This window comes from Natator depressus, chromosome 14 (assembly GCF_965152275.1).
Source record: "Natator depressus isolate rNatDep1 chromosome 14, rNatDep2.hap1, whole genome shotgun sequence".
In the NCBI taxonomy this organism is placed as follows: domain Eukaryota; kingdom Metazoa; phylum Chordata; order Testudines; family Cheloniidae; genus Natator; species Natator depressus.
The window spans coordinates 40,521,356-40,535,624 of NC_134247.1; the positions used below are offsets into that span (position 1 = coordinate 40,521,356).

A 14,269-nucleotide genomic window follows, 5' to 3' on the forward strand; every position below is an offset into this window, starting at 1 on the left:
TGCTCTTGCGAGGCTTTGAACTGTGAACTCGCTGCACAAGTCCCAGAGAGAGAGGAAATGTCCTACGAGTGCTGGGTGAAGTCATCCTTGAACTCTAAAGGGCTACAAATTAAGCCCCAAGAGGACTGATGTGGAGAGGGGTCGGTGTCTCCCCATTGCTGAGAGGAGGAGGGAGGGCAAGTGCCTCTCTCATGGATTGTGAGTGGTTTTTCTACTAGCTTTAACTTGTTCCTCTTTCCCTGGGCGCCATGTGTGGCCAGAGCAGCAATGTGCTGGGCTGTGGCTGAAACGCACCATGCTGAGCTGGGCATTGGACTTTCGGGGTGTGAGGAGTTCAGCTTTTATTTCTTGCTTTGAAAAGAACAAAGTAGAATTTAATTTCTCAAACTCCCAATGTCCCTTGTCTTGAATAACGTGGGCGAGGGGGAATGGTCTTTAATGGACTCACTTAGACGCTGTCTGGCTCTCGCCTATTGACGCAGCTGGGGAAAAGGCTGATATCATTCTGGGGCGCAGTAACAGGAGTGTGGTATGTAAGTTGCAGGAGGTCATTGTCCCACTCTGCTCGGCCCTGGGGAGACCTCAGCTGGAGTCCTGTGTCCAGTTCTGGGCACCACACTTCAGGAAAAATGAGGACAAATCGGATCAAGCCCCCAGGAGGGCAAAATAAAATGACCAAAGATTTAGAAAGCCCAACCTGTGGAGGAAGATTTTAAAAAGTGGATCTATTAGTCTTGAGAAAAGCAGACTGGCGATGGTCTGCAGCCTTGCTAAGGGCTGTTATACAGAGACTGGGGATCAGTTGTGCTCCATGGCCACTGAAGGGAGGATGAGAAGTAAAAAATGTTAAACTGCAGCAAGGGAGATTTAGGTGCGAGATTAGGAAACTTTCTAACCATGTGGGTATTTAAGCTCTGGAATAGCTACGAAGGGAGCTTGTGGAATCCCCAGCATGGGAGGTGGGTGGGTTGTTTCTTTTCTAAGCCTGTTATTTCACCATCCCTGAGCTCCTCACACTGCAGGTTCCGACTGTGATGTTTCCTCCAGATGTCCCAGACTGTGAATCTCCTTGTTACCACCCCCACCCCCCAGCCTCAGCATGAGGGAGATGTGCTTCTGCTGAACTGGATGTCTGTTCCCTGTCACCTCCAGCCTTTTAGCTCCCCACACAAACTCCCCAGGGCTCTGCCAGTCCTTACTTTGCCTTGCAGGTTCACACTAGACGTAACCTTTTCCTCCAGCCCCTCTGACGTGTCCTTCTGTAGTGTCCAGCCCCTCCCCACTGGACAGGGAGAAATTCCCAGTAAGCTGTCCCCAAAGGGACACTACCAGCTTGTTTGATTCAATTGAGGGTCAGCCCCAATATAACATCACAGCACTGAGATATAGTTTTAGTGAAAACAAACAGGAGTTTATCAACGAAGCAATAAGACCAACAGGTTACACATACAAACACCAGGTATAGCGGGATTCAGACAGTCTGAGTTTAACTTTAACAAGTAAAATCCGTGGCTAAAGCATTCTCCCAGGGTCACCAGCCATCATCGCTGGGATCCCCCTTTTCATGAATGCAAAACGTGCTCTCCTGTTTGCTTCCTGAAGGATTGCAGGGTGCGGTCCTTGTTCCCCAGGTATAGTCCAGTAAACCGCTCAAGTGCTCTCTCCCCCACCCCCCTGTATTTGTTCTCCAGTGTGCTCTTTCTGTTGGTCTATATGCCAGTGGCTCTCAAACTTTCCCAACCATTGTATCCCTTTCAGGAGTCTGATTTGTCTTGCCTACCCCCAAGTTTCACCTCACTGAAAAACGACTTGCTTACCAAATAAGACAAAAATACAAAAGTGTCACAGCCACCGTACTCTTGCTGAAAAATTGCTTCCTTTCTCATTTGTACCATATAATTTTATAAAAGAAATCAATTGGAATATAAATATTGTACTTACATTTCAGTGTATGGTCCATAGGGTGGTATAAACAAGTCATTGTATGAAATTTTAGTTTGTCCTGACTTTGATAGTGCTTTTTATGTAGCCTGTTGTAAAATGAGGCAAATATCTAGATGAGTTGATGTCCCCCTGGAAGACCTCTGCGTACCCCAGGTCTACACGTACCCCTGTTTGAGAACCACTGCTATATGGAAACAGGACTTCAATGGTGTTCCTTACAATGCTTCATCTACCTATGAATTGTGGGAGAGAGATGAAAAGAAATCCCTTTTCTGGCAAAACCGGTTTGTCAACCCCGACTGGATTCAGACTTTAAAACAGTTTCTGGTATATAAATGTAGTTCCTTAAAGATCATCTGCCCACACTTCTTGCAATGATCATGAGGAACAGTGTGACATAAGCCTTTATTAGCGACTTCCCGTGACCCGTTCTGGATAAATACTGTGAAAGCAATGCATGAGGAGTGGTGAGTGTGTCAGGCCTGATAGGTGTTGCCCTCATAGAACAATGCACCCTTTTCTGCTCAAGACACTGGAGCTCTTAGTGTCATACCCATGGACAGCAGGTAACCCCCCCCCCCCCCGCCTTCAGGGAGCTTAATGCCCTGGCTCCACCGCTTCTGCCAGAGGCAGGGCCTCTGGCAGCCCCCCTCACCCGCCAGAGCCCTGAGTCCCCCCTCGCTGCCCCCCCCCCACCATGTGCTGGAGGAGGACCGGACCCAGCACCTGCCTGACCCCAGGCTGCCCCAAGCCCCTTGCCCAAGCCACCCTGAGGAGGGACACAGTGAGCAGTGGGAACCTCCAAGGGTGTGGAGGTGGAGTGGGCAAGAGGCAAGGAGGGACTCACAAGGCAGCACCTGGGCCGTGGGGTCTCAGGGAAGGGGTGAAGCAGGGAGGGGAAGAGGCAGAGTGCACGTGGGACCACCACAGCTCAGGGGTCTGGTGGTGGCTGTACCGGGGAGGTTAAGCCTGCTGCCCATGCTCAGACCAGAGCTGCTAATTCTTCAGCTTTTCAGACTCTTCTAGGGATTGGTGGGGAAAATGTTTCATCTGCAATGGAAATCCTCTCTGGCTGGCATTTCCCATTAGGGTTGCTAGGTGTCTGGTTTTCAACCAGGACGCCCAGTTGAAAAAGGACCCTGCCCGCTATGGTCAGCTCTGCCAACCAAGCCGGTAAAAGTCCGGTCGGCGGTGCTGCAGGGCTACGTCAGGCTTGTCCCTACCTGTCCTGGCACTGCGCTGCGCCCTGGAAGGGGCCAGCAGGTCCGGCTCCCAGGTTCGTGTGTGTGTGTGAGGGGGAGCATGAGGGTCTGTGCACTGCCCCTGCCCTGAGTACCAGCTCCTCACTCCCATTGGCCGGGAGCTGTAGCCAATGGGAGCTGGGGGGGGCAGTGCCTGTGGGCAAGAGTGCACAGCCATGGCCCCCCCACGTAGGAGCCAAATCTGCTGACCGCTTCTGGGATGCAGCGTGGAGCCAGGATATGATGAGGGGGAAATAGGGGACAATCCTGAGTGGGCAGAGCCACGGGGAGCTGCAGTCAGTGCCCACAGGGGGAGCCACTGGGAGATGGGCAGAGGGGATCCTTGGGAGGGGGGCAGATATGAAGGGGTTTAAATAGAGCCTAGGGCAGGTTCATGTGGACCAGCAAGTCACCAGCAGAAGCCGGAGCCAAAGCTCTGACAGCTCCATGACCTGAGCCAGGGGAGCAGAACTGGTAGCTCCGGCCCAGATCTGGTGGCCAGTGAGCCTGGTGTGGAGACAAGACACCAGCTCTGACCAACTGCTCCCTGTGCCAGTCTGTTACCAGAGCGAATCACACACAGAGTGTCCCCTGCTCCCCGACACCCCTGGATTCTCTGGAACAACCTGGAGTCTCCCTAGAAACCCCCCTTCTCCCCAGGATCTGCACGTCTCCTTTCTGTCCCCCCAGGGATCCTGTGGCTTCTGGGCAGGACGTCTACATAGTGCTGGGAGAAGCTGCAGGAGCCCAGGGGAGGTGGGTCCCCAGGGGGCAGGGTCTTGGGGCAGGCAGCTGCAGAGCGGTGGGTTGATCGCTAGGACCCAGGAGCGGCTGGGGGGCGGCTCCGGGGGGAGGATCGCGGGGCTCAGGCCCGGCCCAGGAAGTGACTCGCAGCCGCTGCGGGGACTCTGGCTTCCAGCGAGATCCCCTCGCCCCGGCGGCTGGTGCTGGGAGCCCGGAGCCCGGGCTGCAGCCGGGAGAGGGGAACCTCCAGCCGGGCCCTGCCCGCTGCTCCCCGGGAGCCTCTCCCAGGGCAGAGCCCCCAGCCCGGCCCGGGCCCCTTCCCGGCCCGGCCCCTGCCCCGGGGGGCCCCGCTCGGAGGGAAGGTAAGAGAGACCCGCCCCCCCCCCGGTCACCCCCGGGCTGCAGAGGGAGGAGGTGCAGGGGTATGTGTGGGTAGGCAGGGGAAACGGGATGGAGAGGGCAGGAGGCCGGTGATGGCGATGCAGGGGGCAGGGTGCGATGGGGGGCAGTGGTTGCTTGCACTGAAGGGAGGATGGGACGATGCAGGGGAATCGGGAGGACCTATGGGGCTGAAGGGAAAGAGGCTGAAATAGAGGGAAGATGTGGGGGGGGGCACTGCGAGGGAAAGGGGGGGGATGTGGGGAGACTGCCTGGGGAAGGGAGAGACAGAGGCAGGGAGAAGGCAGAGGGATGGGGAGAGATTCAAAGGCAGCGCCTCCGCCCCACGAAACGGTGAGGGGCTGCCCTGCCTAGCAGGCAGTGGGGATTTTTTTTTTCTCCTGAAACTAGTCAAAGAAGTATTTGGGGTGATCAGGGGACTAACCCCTCAGGGCTCAGAAGCTACAAGGCAAATTTCCACTCCCCCTTCCCCTTCCCCTTCCCTCCCCCTCTCCAATTTATTATTTTCAGACAAACCCGTGATTTTGGGAGGTTTGTCTCCTGAGTGTTCGGGGCTGCCCAGGGCCCTGGTCTGATTTCCGGGCAGGATTCAGATCTCAGCCACACCGGAGTCAGACTGGAGTCACTGCTGGCTCTGGAAGGGGGTGAGTGTGGATGGGCCAATGAGATCAGCCTCTGCCTGCTTGTCCCTGGGGGTTGCCGGGGCAGGACAGGGAGGCTCATGCATTAGCTGCTGCCACCAGAGGGCTCCGGTTCTGGCTAAGGGAGAGGAGGAGGCGGCGGGTGTGTCTTTCTCCCTGCTCCTGTTATTACAGCCCTGAAGTTGAGCTCTCTGGGTCAAAAGCTACTGCCTCCTCCATTTTGATCTGGGAGCCCAGACTGAGACGCTGCTTCTTATCCAGCAGAGTCTGAGCCTGGGAGAGATCTTCATCAAAGCCCCTTCCCTGCCCAGCCCCCGTGGGAACTTTCTCTGTGGCTGGACCCAGCCCCAGGGGCAGCCTCGAGCTCTGCTGACAGCCCCTGAGCTGGAGCCGGCAGGTGAGGCGAGAGACCCGGGGGACAGGGCTGGGGCCAGGCAGGAAAGTGACTCTGCACAAAGGGCCCCTTTCAGGGACCTGCTGGTGAGTTTGGCCTACGTGGGGAGGGGATCCACCTGTGCCTGCAGGTCCCAGCAGGGCCAGTGCAAGGATATTTTGCACCCTAGGTGAAACTTCCACCTTGCAGAGGCTGCTGCCGCCCGGCTCCCTCCCGCCCCGAGCAGCACCCGGTTTCTGCTGCTCTCGGCCGGGCCCCAGCTGAGCCCGGCCCCTTGCGTCTCCTCCGCGGCTGCGCCAGTGTCCTCCCGGGTGGCCACGGCAGCAGCGGCCGGGGAGCTTGAGAGGAGGAGTGGCCCCCGGGCAAGCAGGGGAGACTCCGAGGTGAAGAGGCTGCTGGCCCTGGTGCAGCGGCCCGAGCACTGGAGACTGACAGGTACCTGCCCCTAAGCAATAGTGTAAAACAAAATGTTTGGGTGCCGCTTTTTGGCGCCCCCAAATCTTGGTGCTCTAGGGAGCCGCCTAGTTCGCCTAGTGGTTACGCTGGCCCTGGGTCCCAGAGCTGTTGCCCTCACACAGCCAGGTTCAAACCGATCAGTCTACTGAAGAGCAAATGGCCATGTAAATGGAGCAGAATCAGTTCTCCTGGATAGAGGGAAGGGGAGAGAGGGATGGTGATAGAAACAGAGAGTGACCAGGCTGAAAGGGGCAGCAGGAGCAGTAAGTGGGGAGGGAGGTTCTCAGGTCCCAGCCCTGCCCGAATCCATTCCCTGCACCCCCTGGGCAGACTTCTTGTCTTGGGAACAAGAGGAGGAGCTGGGAGAGGAAAAGCCAGGTCCTGTCTCTCTTGAATCACTGGGCTGCTCGGAGGGTGGGGGGATGTGCTGCCTTTGGGACAGTGTCAGGGGGAATCCCCCAAACTGGCTCCTTTGATTCTGCTCTTTTTCTAGCATTCGCCTCAGGGATGCTTTTACTGAGAGAGTTTAAAAGTGCCCTGGTGGGTTTAGTTCTGCTGGGAGGGGCCTGGTCTGAGGAGTAATAAACTAACTAGTTGTCTTCCTAGCATGGCAGAGTCCAGAGTGTCTGTCTGCAGGGAGATACTCCTGAGGGCATTCTGCACCAAGAAATCAAAAGTTTTGTGCACAGTATTTTAAAATTCTGCAATTTTTTTGGTCAAATAAATGGGGAAGCTCCAGCATGGGCATTAGGGAGCACAGGCCACTGGCTGCACAGAGGTGGGAGATCACTGTGCAGCTCCCCGCTTCCAGGACACGGACTCAGTGGTGAGGCTGCACCCAACCCTGACACAGCGCAAGGACTGAGCCTGCCCCAGAAACACTCCAGAGCCGTGCCCCCCATGCCAGGTGCACCAGGTGTGGGCAGGTAGACTCAGCAAGGCAGGATCCCAGTGTGGAGGGGCTTGGTGTTGGAGGAATCCAGGTGTGGTTTGAGAGGGTCCTGTGTGGAGCAATCTGGGTGGCTCAGCGAGGGATCCATGTGAGGGGGGGATCTGGATGCACAGGGGATTATGGGTGGAACGGTAATGGGACTCCGCAAGGGGGTCCAGGTGAAGGTGGTTAGGGCTCAGCAGGGTGGGGTCTGGGTGTGGGTGGGGGATAGATCTCAGCAAGGAGGTCTGAGTGTGTGGGGGATATAGGGCTCAGCCAGGGGATCTGGGTGTGGGAGGCTTAATGGAGGCATCCAGATGCTGGGGAGTGGGGCTCAGTGGGGTTGCAATCCAGGTGCATCTAGCTGGGGATCGGTAGGGTGGAATCTGGGTGCGGGTGGCTCCTTGGGGTGGTCAAAGTGCAGGAGGAGTGGAGCTTTTCGGGTGGGGGGTTGGGTGCGAAGGTGGGCAAGGCTTGGTGGAAGAGTCTGGCTTTGAGGGGGTCTGGATGCATGGGGGTTGGGCGGATGGGGGAGCAGCTCCTGTACAGTCATCCCTCCCCCTGCAGCTGAGGAGCGATGGGCGCAGGAAGCGTGGGTGGGAGGGTGAGTTTGCAGAGCTTCCTACATCAGGGGAGAAATCTGGGGGTGCATCTGACATGGCCTCAGGTGCCGTGCTGGGGAATAGGAAGTCCCGTCTTCCCCTGCCCAGCCAGGACTAGCAGCTAAGCCCAACGCAGGGTAGGAGCCACCCTACCCGCCCCACAGTGATTTACCTCTCTGCCAGCTGCCCTGTGCACCAGAAACATACTGCTGGGGAGGGTCGCATGACTGCTTTTGTGGCTTCCCTTTGCTTCCCCATCAGAAAGTAATTTTTCTGCAGGGAAACAAAAATATGTGGGGGACATAAATTGTGTGCATGCGCAGTTGCACAGATTTCCCCCAGGAGTAAGGGAGAGAGCCTGTGGGGGAATTGGGGTTTGAAATGGACTCAAGCCCTTTCTGTAACCTCCCCAGTCTCCCCTCTCACCCTGACGGGCTGGAGAATCACATCCAGGTTTCAGTCCAGATCGGCCCATATTCCCACGGGAGAGAGACGGGAAATGGCTGTGTTGGAGCCAGATCAGGTAGGGGATTTTCAGGGAGCTGAAGGGAGGGTTGTTGTGGAAGGGGAGGGGCAGGAAACACACAGTGTGAGGCAGGGAGGGAGGGGATAGGGTGTGATAAACCTGCTGGGACAGGTTCACCCTGGGCCTGATTTTCCAAACCGGCCCATTGCGGGGGTGGGGACACCCCCCGCCCCCCATTTCTGAACCAGGAAACCCCCCCAGGGCAGGGCTGGGAAAACTGACCAGAGTCCCAGTGCTGGACCCTGAACCCATTAGCCAGAGGCTACTGTGAAATACAAAGGGAAGCTGTCAGGATTCCTGTCCCCAGCTCAGAGCTCTGCTTCCTATATCAACCTCTGGCTTAGCAGGTGGATGGTAAATGAGAAGACCCTGCCCTCCTCCATCTGCTGGAAGGGACAAGGAGCTCTCAGTTTCTCCCCACCCCCTGAAGCCATCTGGCTGCTCTGAGCACGGTTGGGGTGGGATTCTGCCACTGTTGTCCTCCCAGAGCTTCCGAGATGTTGCTTTTTTCTTCTTCCTTTCCTGTGTGACTAGTGGGATTGCAGCTGGGGCAGCAGGTTCTGAGTGGGGGACTCTTGTTGTTTCAGATGCCGGTGACTTTCGAGGAGGTGGCTGTGTATTTCACTGAGGGGCAGGGGGCTCTGCTGGACCCCGGTCAGAGAACCCTCTACAGGGACGTCATGCAGGAGAACTACGAGACGGTGACCTCGCTGGGTAAGGGATTCCCGTCCCCCTCAGTTATTAGAAAGTTTTGGGCCTGCATTTCTGACTCTGGTCAGGTTCTTCCCTGGTCAGTTAGATTGGAGGGGAATGGGTTCCATAATGTGCAGCTTCTGTGTGAGAGAGACTTGCATCTCCAAACCCCCTTCAATGGGACGAGGGTGCCAAAACCTAATGGACGTGCTAAACCATCCACACCCATCCCCCAGCTTTCAAGGGGATAGAAGCTGTGTATTGTCCTGTCTGTATTGTTTCTCGGTTGCACACACAATCCCTGGTCACCTCCCTTCTTGGGAATAACTCCAGCCATGGGGAGGGCTCTGGGCTCTGTAGGGGTTTAACTCCTGGGAACTCCTAGTGAGGGCGTAACAATTCTCCCCACCTCCCCAGACATCTGCCTCTCCCAAGGGGGCTCATCTATGTTCCCATCCCCTTGGATTCCAAATTTTCTCAGCACAGCACGGGAACAGGTTCAATTCATAGAATGCCCTTTGTGACAGACTCTCCCAATCCTCCATGCACCCTGATCTGGGCTGATTTCACCCCCTGTGCAGGATTTCCCATTCCCAAACCTGACCTGATTGCCCGGCTGGAACGAGGGGAAGAGCCGTGGATCCCCGATCTCCAGGCCTGTGAGAAAAGAGAGATACCAAGAGGCACCCACACAGGTGAGGACTCAGTGAAACTGACAGCGAAATGATCTGGCGAGTGAAGGAAAAAGTTGATAAACCCAAAAATGTGCTATGAGCGAGCGCCCTTAGTTCTGCCTCGTCTCAGCCAAGGCAGGGCTGTAGTCGGCAGATATCGCTCACGGCTTTCCACCCGTCCTGTTAGCTGCAGGAGTTTCCTTCCCAACTTTCCTTCCCTGTGAGTGTTTAGGTGGGAAGTAGAGGTAGAATCCAATTGCTCAGTCTTTACAGCGTTAGCGTGTTGGGTTTTCCCTTTGAGCTATTCCTCTTTCTCCTTGAGTGTCTCTCTCTCCCAGCAGGTGATGAGAGAGTGAGTGAGAATGAGGAGGGGAGTCATCATGAGCAAGTTCCTGGGGAAGTGGAATCACAGGGAACCTTTGTGGGAAGAGCTGAAGGGAATTTATCCCAGTGCTTGGAAGAGGGAGAAGCCTGGGGAAATTGGCACAGGTCAGAGAGGCTGCTGGAAAACCATGCGAAGAAGAAAGTGGATGAATCTATTATATATGGAGGAAGAGAAAAGGATCCCATAGCCCAGCAGAGAAATCCCCAGGAAGAGAAACCCTACCTCTGCCTCCAGTGTGGGGAACAATTCATTCTGAGATCACACCTTGTTACACATCAAACAATCCATACTGGAGAGAAACCCCATAAGTGCCTGGACTGCGGGAAAAGTTTTAGCCGTAGCTCACACCTCATTGGACATTGGAGGACCCACACAGGGGAGCGACCCTATAAATGCCTCGACTGTGGGAAAAGTTTCATTGAGAGCTCACACCTTATTAGACATCAGAGGATTCATACTGGAGATAAACCACATCAGTGCCTGCACTGTGGGAAAAGTTTCATTCAGAAAACAGACCTTATATCACATCAGACAATCCACACAGGAGAGAAGCCCTATAAATGTTTGGACTGTGGGAAAAGCTTCAATAACCGCTCAAACCTTACTAAACATCGGCAAATCCACACAAGAGAGAGACCCTATAAATGCCTGGACTGTGGGGAAAGTTTCAGCCACAAATCAGACCTTACTGAACACTGGAGAATCCAGAGGGGAGAAAGACCCTATAAATGCCTTGATTGTGGGAAAAGTTTCACACAGAGATCAGGCCTTGTTACACATCAGAGAATCCACACAGGAGAGAAACCCTATAAGTGCTTGGACTGTGGGAAAAGTTTCACACACAGATCAGCCCGTAATAGACATCAGACAATCCACACAGGAGAGAGACCCCATGAGTGCTTGGAGTGTGGGAAAAATTTCAGACGGAGATCAGCCCTTATTACACATCAGGCAACCCACACAGGCGAGAGACCCCATAAGTGCTTGGACTGTGGGAAAAGTTTCCCACACAGATCATCTCTTATTAGACACCAGGCGAGCCACACGGGAAAAAGACCCTATAAATGCCTTGACTGTGGGAAAAGTTTCATGCACAGATCAAACCTTATCTTACATCAGAGAATCCACACAGGCTATAAACCTCATGAATGCCTTGCTTGTGGGAAAAGCTTCAGTAAGAGCTCAAACCTCACTAAACATCGGAGAACCCACAAGGGTGAGAGCAACCCTACAAATAGCTTGACTGCAGGAAAAGATTCAATCCAAGCTCGCACTTCAGCGATCCACACAACAGTGGGACCTTGAACGTCGGGGAAGCTTCATTTGGTGCTTCCATGGTATCAGGCATCCGCAAATCCACACAGGGAAGAAACCTCTGAGATGTTCTCAGTGTGGAAAATGCTCCAAGTGGAGCTAACACCATGTTGGACATCAGAGATTCCTCCACAGAGCCGGGAAATTCTCTGAATGCTCTGACTGGGGCTGGCCACAGTGACAAACCCATTTCCTCATTCCCACACGCATCAGGGGTATTTGCCTCCCAAGTATCTAGCAGCACATCCCTGGGGTGAGGATCCAGCAGCAGCCGAGCAGCAGCTGGTCAGTGACCCTCTGGCTCTGCCTGGTCTAAGCAAACCCCAGGCAGAGGAGAAGCCACGATCAGCCCCTCCTCCCTGCTGCAGCCCTGGCTGCTGAGCTGATGGGCCAAAGGTGGGGGAAGGAAGAGAGAGAGAGAAACTCCTCCAGTTGGTCCCTCTGCCTGGCTGAAGTTCCCTTCTAGAAACAAGAAAATTACTACAAAAATAGTAAAATCCTATGTACAAGAATAAAACACAGTCTTCCTGGAAAGTTTGGACAGCACAGTGCTGAGTATGAGAAGACCGCAGAAGCTCTGACTCGGACCCTGTGGGGTGAGAAGGAACTGACGATGCGGTCACTCTGTCCCGCCCCTTATCGCCTGGGGTGGACCCACGAGGTGGTACAAGGGCACGTGCGTGGACCAATGGACACTCCTACTTTGAAAAGCTCCGGCTCCGGGCCCAGAGTATGTGCATAATCTTCCTGGAGTACAATAGGGACCATCACTCGAAGAGGAAAGACTAGGCTAGGGCACATGTTCACTGTAGACACTTGTCCCCACCCCCCATCTTCCACCAGCCCTTGGGCTGGGCTGCCCCACCTACCTGGAGCTGTTCCCTGCAGGGGGAGTGTCCCTGGGGGCTGGTAACTCCTCCCCTCCCCAGGGTGTTGGATTAAAGGTTAAGGGACAAGGAGGTATTTTGGAAGGAAACTAGACATTGAAAGGTTGAGGCTGGTGGAGCTGGGAAGCAGGGGGAGCTGGGTGCTGGGCTATCGAGTGTTTGGGGATCATGGGATAAGAGGCAAGGGAGAGCACAGGGGTAGAGAGGTGCTGCCTCTCCTCACTCACCCCCTCTGCCTCTTCTTCCTTCCCCGTCTGCATTCAGACAGCACCACTGGGAGGGATTGATTTTCACAGCCTTTTGTGGGAGGCCTGGAGATCCCACCTGTGTAGCATCAGCCTCGGAGGTTCTCTCTGTGGTCGGAAGTGCGGTTGGGATTCGCCAGCGCATCTCTGTGACCCTCCACCAGATTCCTCCGGGGCTACGATGGCGAGAGAGGTGACAGGACCCGGGCTGGGTTTGGGGAGAGGCACCCTGCGACAGGGCCAAGCCGCCGTGGCTGGGTCCGGGCCAGGTTCAGGTCCAGGCCTCTGCGGCTGGGTCCTGGCTACGCCCTGCCGCCGCGGCCGGCATTGGGCCAGGGTAGGGATGCCCTGGCCATGGCATAGCTGGGGCCGAGGGGCCATCCCGACAGGTCTGCGCTGTGGTATAGTTGGGGCCGAGGGAGGGGCACCACAGCAGGTCCCCCGGCGGGTTCCCTGAGCACCTGCGCAGAGCGAAATAGGCTGTTTTAGTTTCTGTGCTATTTCAGGGCGATGGGGTGAGCCCGAGAGATTCCCTCCTTCCCCCAGCACCGTCACCCTCCACTCTCCACAGCAGCCTCTGTCCCAGCGATAGAGAGTTTTATCCCTGTCCCCGTTCCACCCCTCCACCTCCTAAGGTGTCACTTACCACTGTGTCTCTGGCTCTCCATGACGGAAAGTGTCCGAATCCAAATGAATCTGAAGGCACGTTTTGACCTTTCTAATCTTATAGCCTGGTTTCCGTCTCTTGGTAAAATTGCTCCCAGTTTTTGTCTGGGCTAGTCCAGATCATTTTTAGGTGGGAAGCTGCTTTGTTTTTATTATGATGATAACGCTAAAACTTGTGTAACTAACATGACCAAATAATGAGGCGAGAAGTGAAGCAGGTTTAGCCACCTTAGAAGAAAATGGGTAAATATATTGTCCTGATTTTGAATCTGAAGATCCTCTGAGATTTCACTTTATGAACATGTTTTATAGCCCACCCTGTATTGTGGGTTTTTCCCTCTTCCCGACCACCATTTGGTCACACATTTTGATATTAGTTTAGCTTGACAAGATGTAGCTCAGATTTATTGAGGAAATCACAACACAAATGGTCCTTTGCCAGAATAGTCCTTTTTAATTGTATTTTGACCTTTTTCTAACCTTTGTCATGGGATTTTTGTGTTGTTAGAACAATGACAATTATCCATATCTGTACAAACACTGAGAGTGAGCACTAGATTTACACTCGGAGGCAGAGACTGAAACGGAATGAAGATACTGCCTGATCCCTGCAGAGATGTGAGATACTGTCGGGGAGAAGGCGGTAAGAACAGAGCTGGGAAATGGCTGGCTTTCCTCCTAAAAGTCAGATGGCTGAGGCTGAGAACTGTGAACTCGCTGCATCAGAGCCGGAGAGAGACTAGACGTAGCCTGAGTGTTGTGTGAAGCTGTCCCTGAAATCTAAATGGCTCTTGTCTTACACAGTGTTTCTTTTGTCTTTGTTTTGTTCTTCTAATAAAGTTCTGTTTTTTAAGAATCTGATTGCGTTCTTATGGTCCTAAGAAACCCAAGCTGGTCTGTGCTCAACTTGTTTATTCTCAAGCCTCCCCAGGAAAGGGGGTGTAAGGGCTTGGGGGGATAACTGGGGGAAGAGGAACTCCAAGTGGTCCTTTTCCCTGGTTCTTTGTTAAAGCACTTGGTGGTGGCAGCGTTTTACCTAATCCAAGGGCAAAGACTTTGTGCCTTGGGGAAGTTTTAACCTAAGCTGGTAGAAATAAGCTTAGGGGGTCTTTCATGTGGGTCCCTACATCCATACCCTAGAGTTCAGAGTGGGAAAGGAAACTTGACAGCTCTGAACGACACCCCAAGAAAAAGGATGGGGGAGGGGGCAGCGTCTCCCTATTGCTGAGATGCCGAGGTAGGATGCAGGCAAGAAGGGAGCCGGGGATGTCAACAGACCTGGGCAGCCTTGAAGCCAGACCGACCCCCATCACTGAGGCCAGAGGGAGATGAGGAGCCTGAGAGCCCTGCTGGTCACCCCCTTCCCATCTGCCACAGTGTCCTGAGTGGGGATGACAGAGATTGTCTCTGCCCCAATCACCCCACACTCATCCCTCTAACCTGAGCTCTTTGGATTCCCTGCTCTCAGGGTATTTCCTTTTGTGACAGGCTCCCAGAATCCCTCATGGCTTCTCAGCACTTTTTTCC

The 14,269-nt window shown here is 54.5% G+C and overlaps 1 protein-coding gene across 1 annotated transcript in view; it reads left to right on the plus strand.

Moving 5' to 3' along the window:
* LOC141998044 (uncharacterized) overlaps positions 1-14,269 on the plus strand; it is a 55,304-nt gene that overhangs the window by 33,317 nt on the left and 7,718 nt on the right. The window contains exon 6 of the mRNA XM_074970684.1: positions 9,842-10,929. Coding sequence (XP_074826785.1) covers positions 9,842-10,929 — 1,088 coding nt within the window. The remainder of the gene's footprint in view (positions 1-9,841; positions 10,930-14,269) is intronic.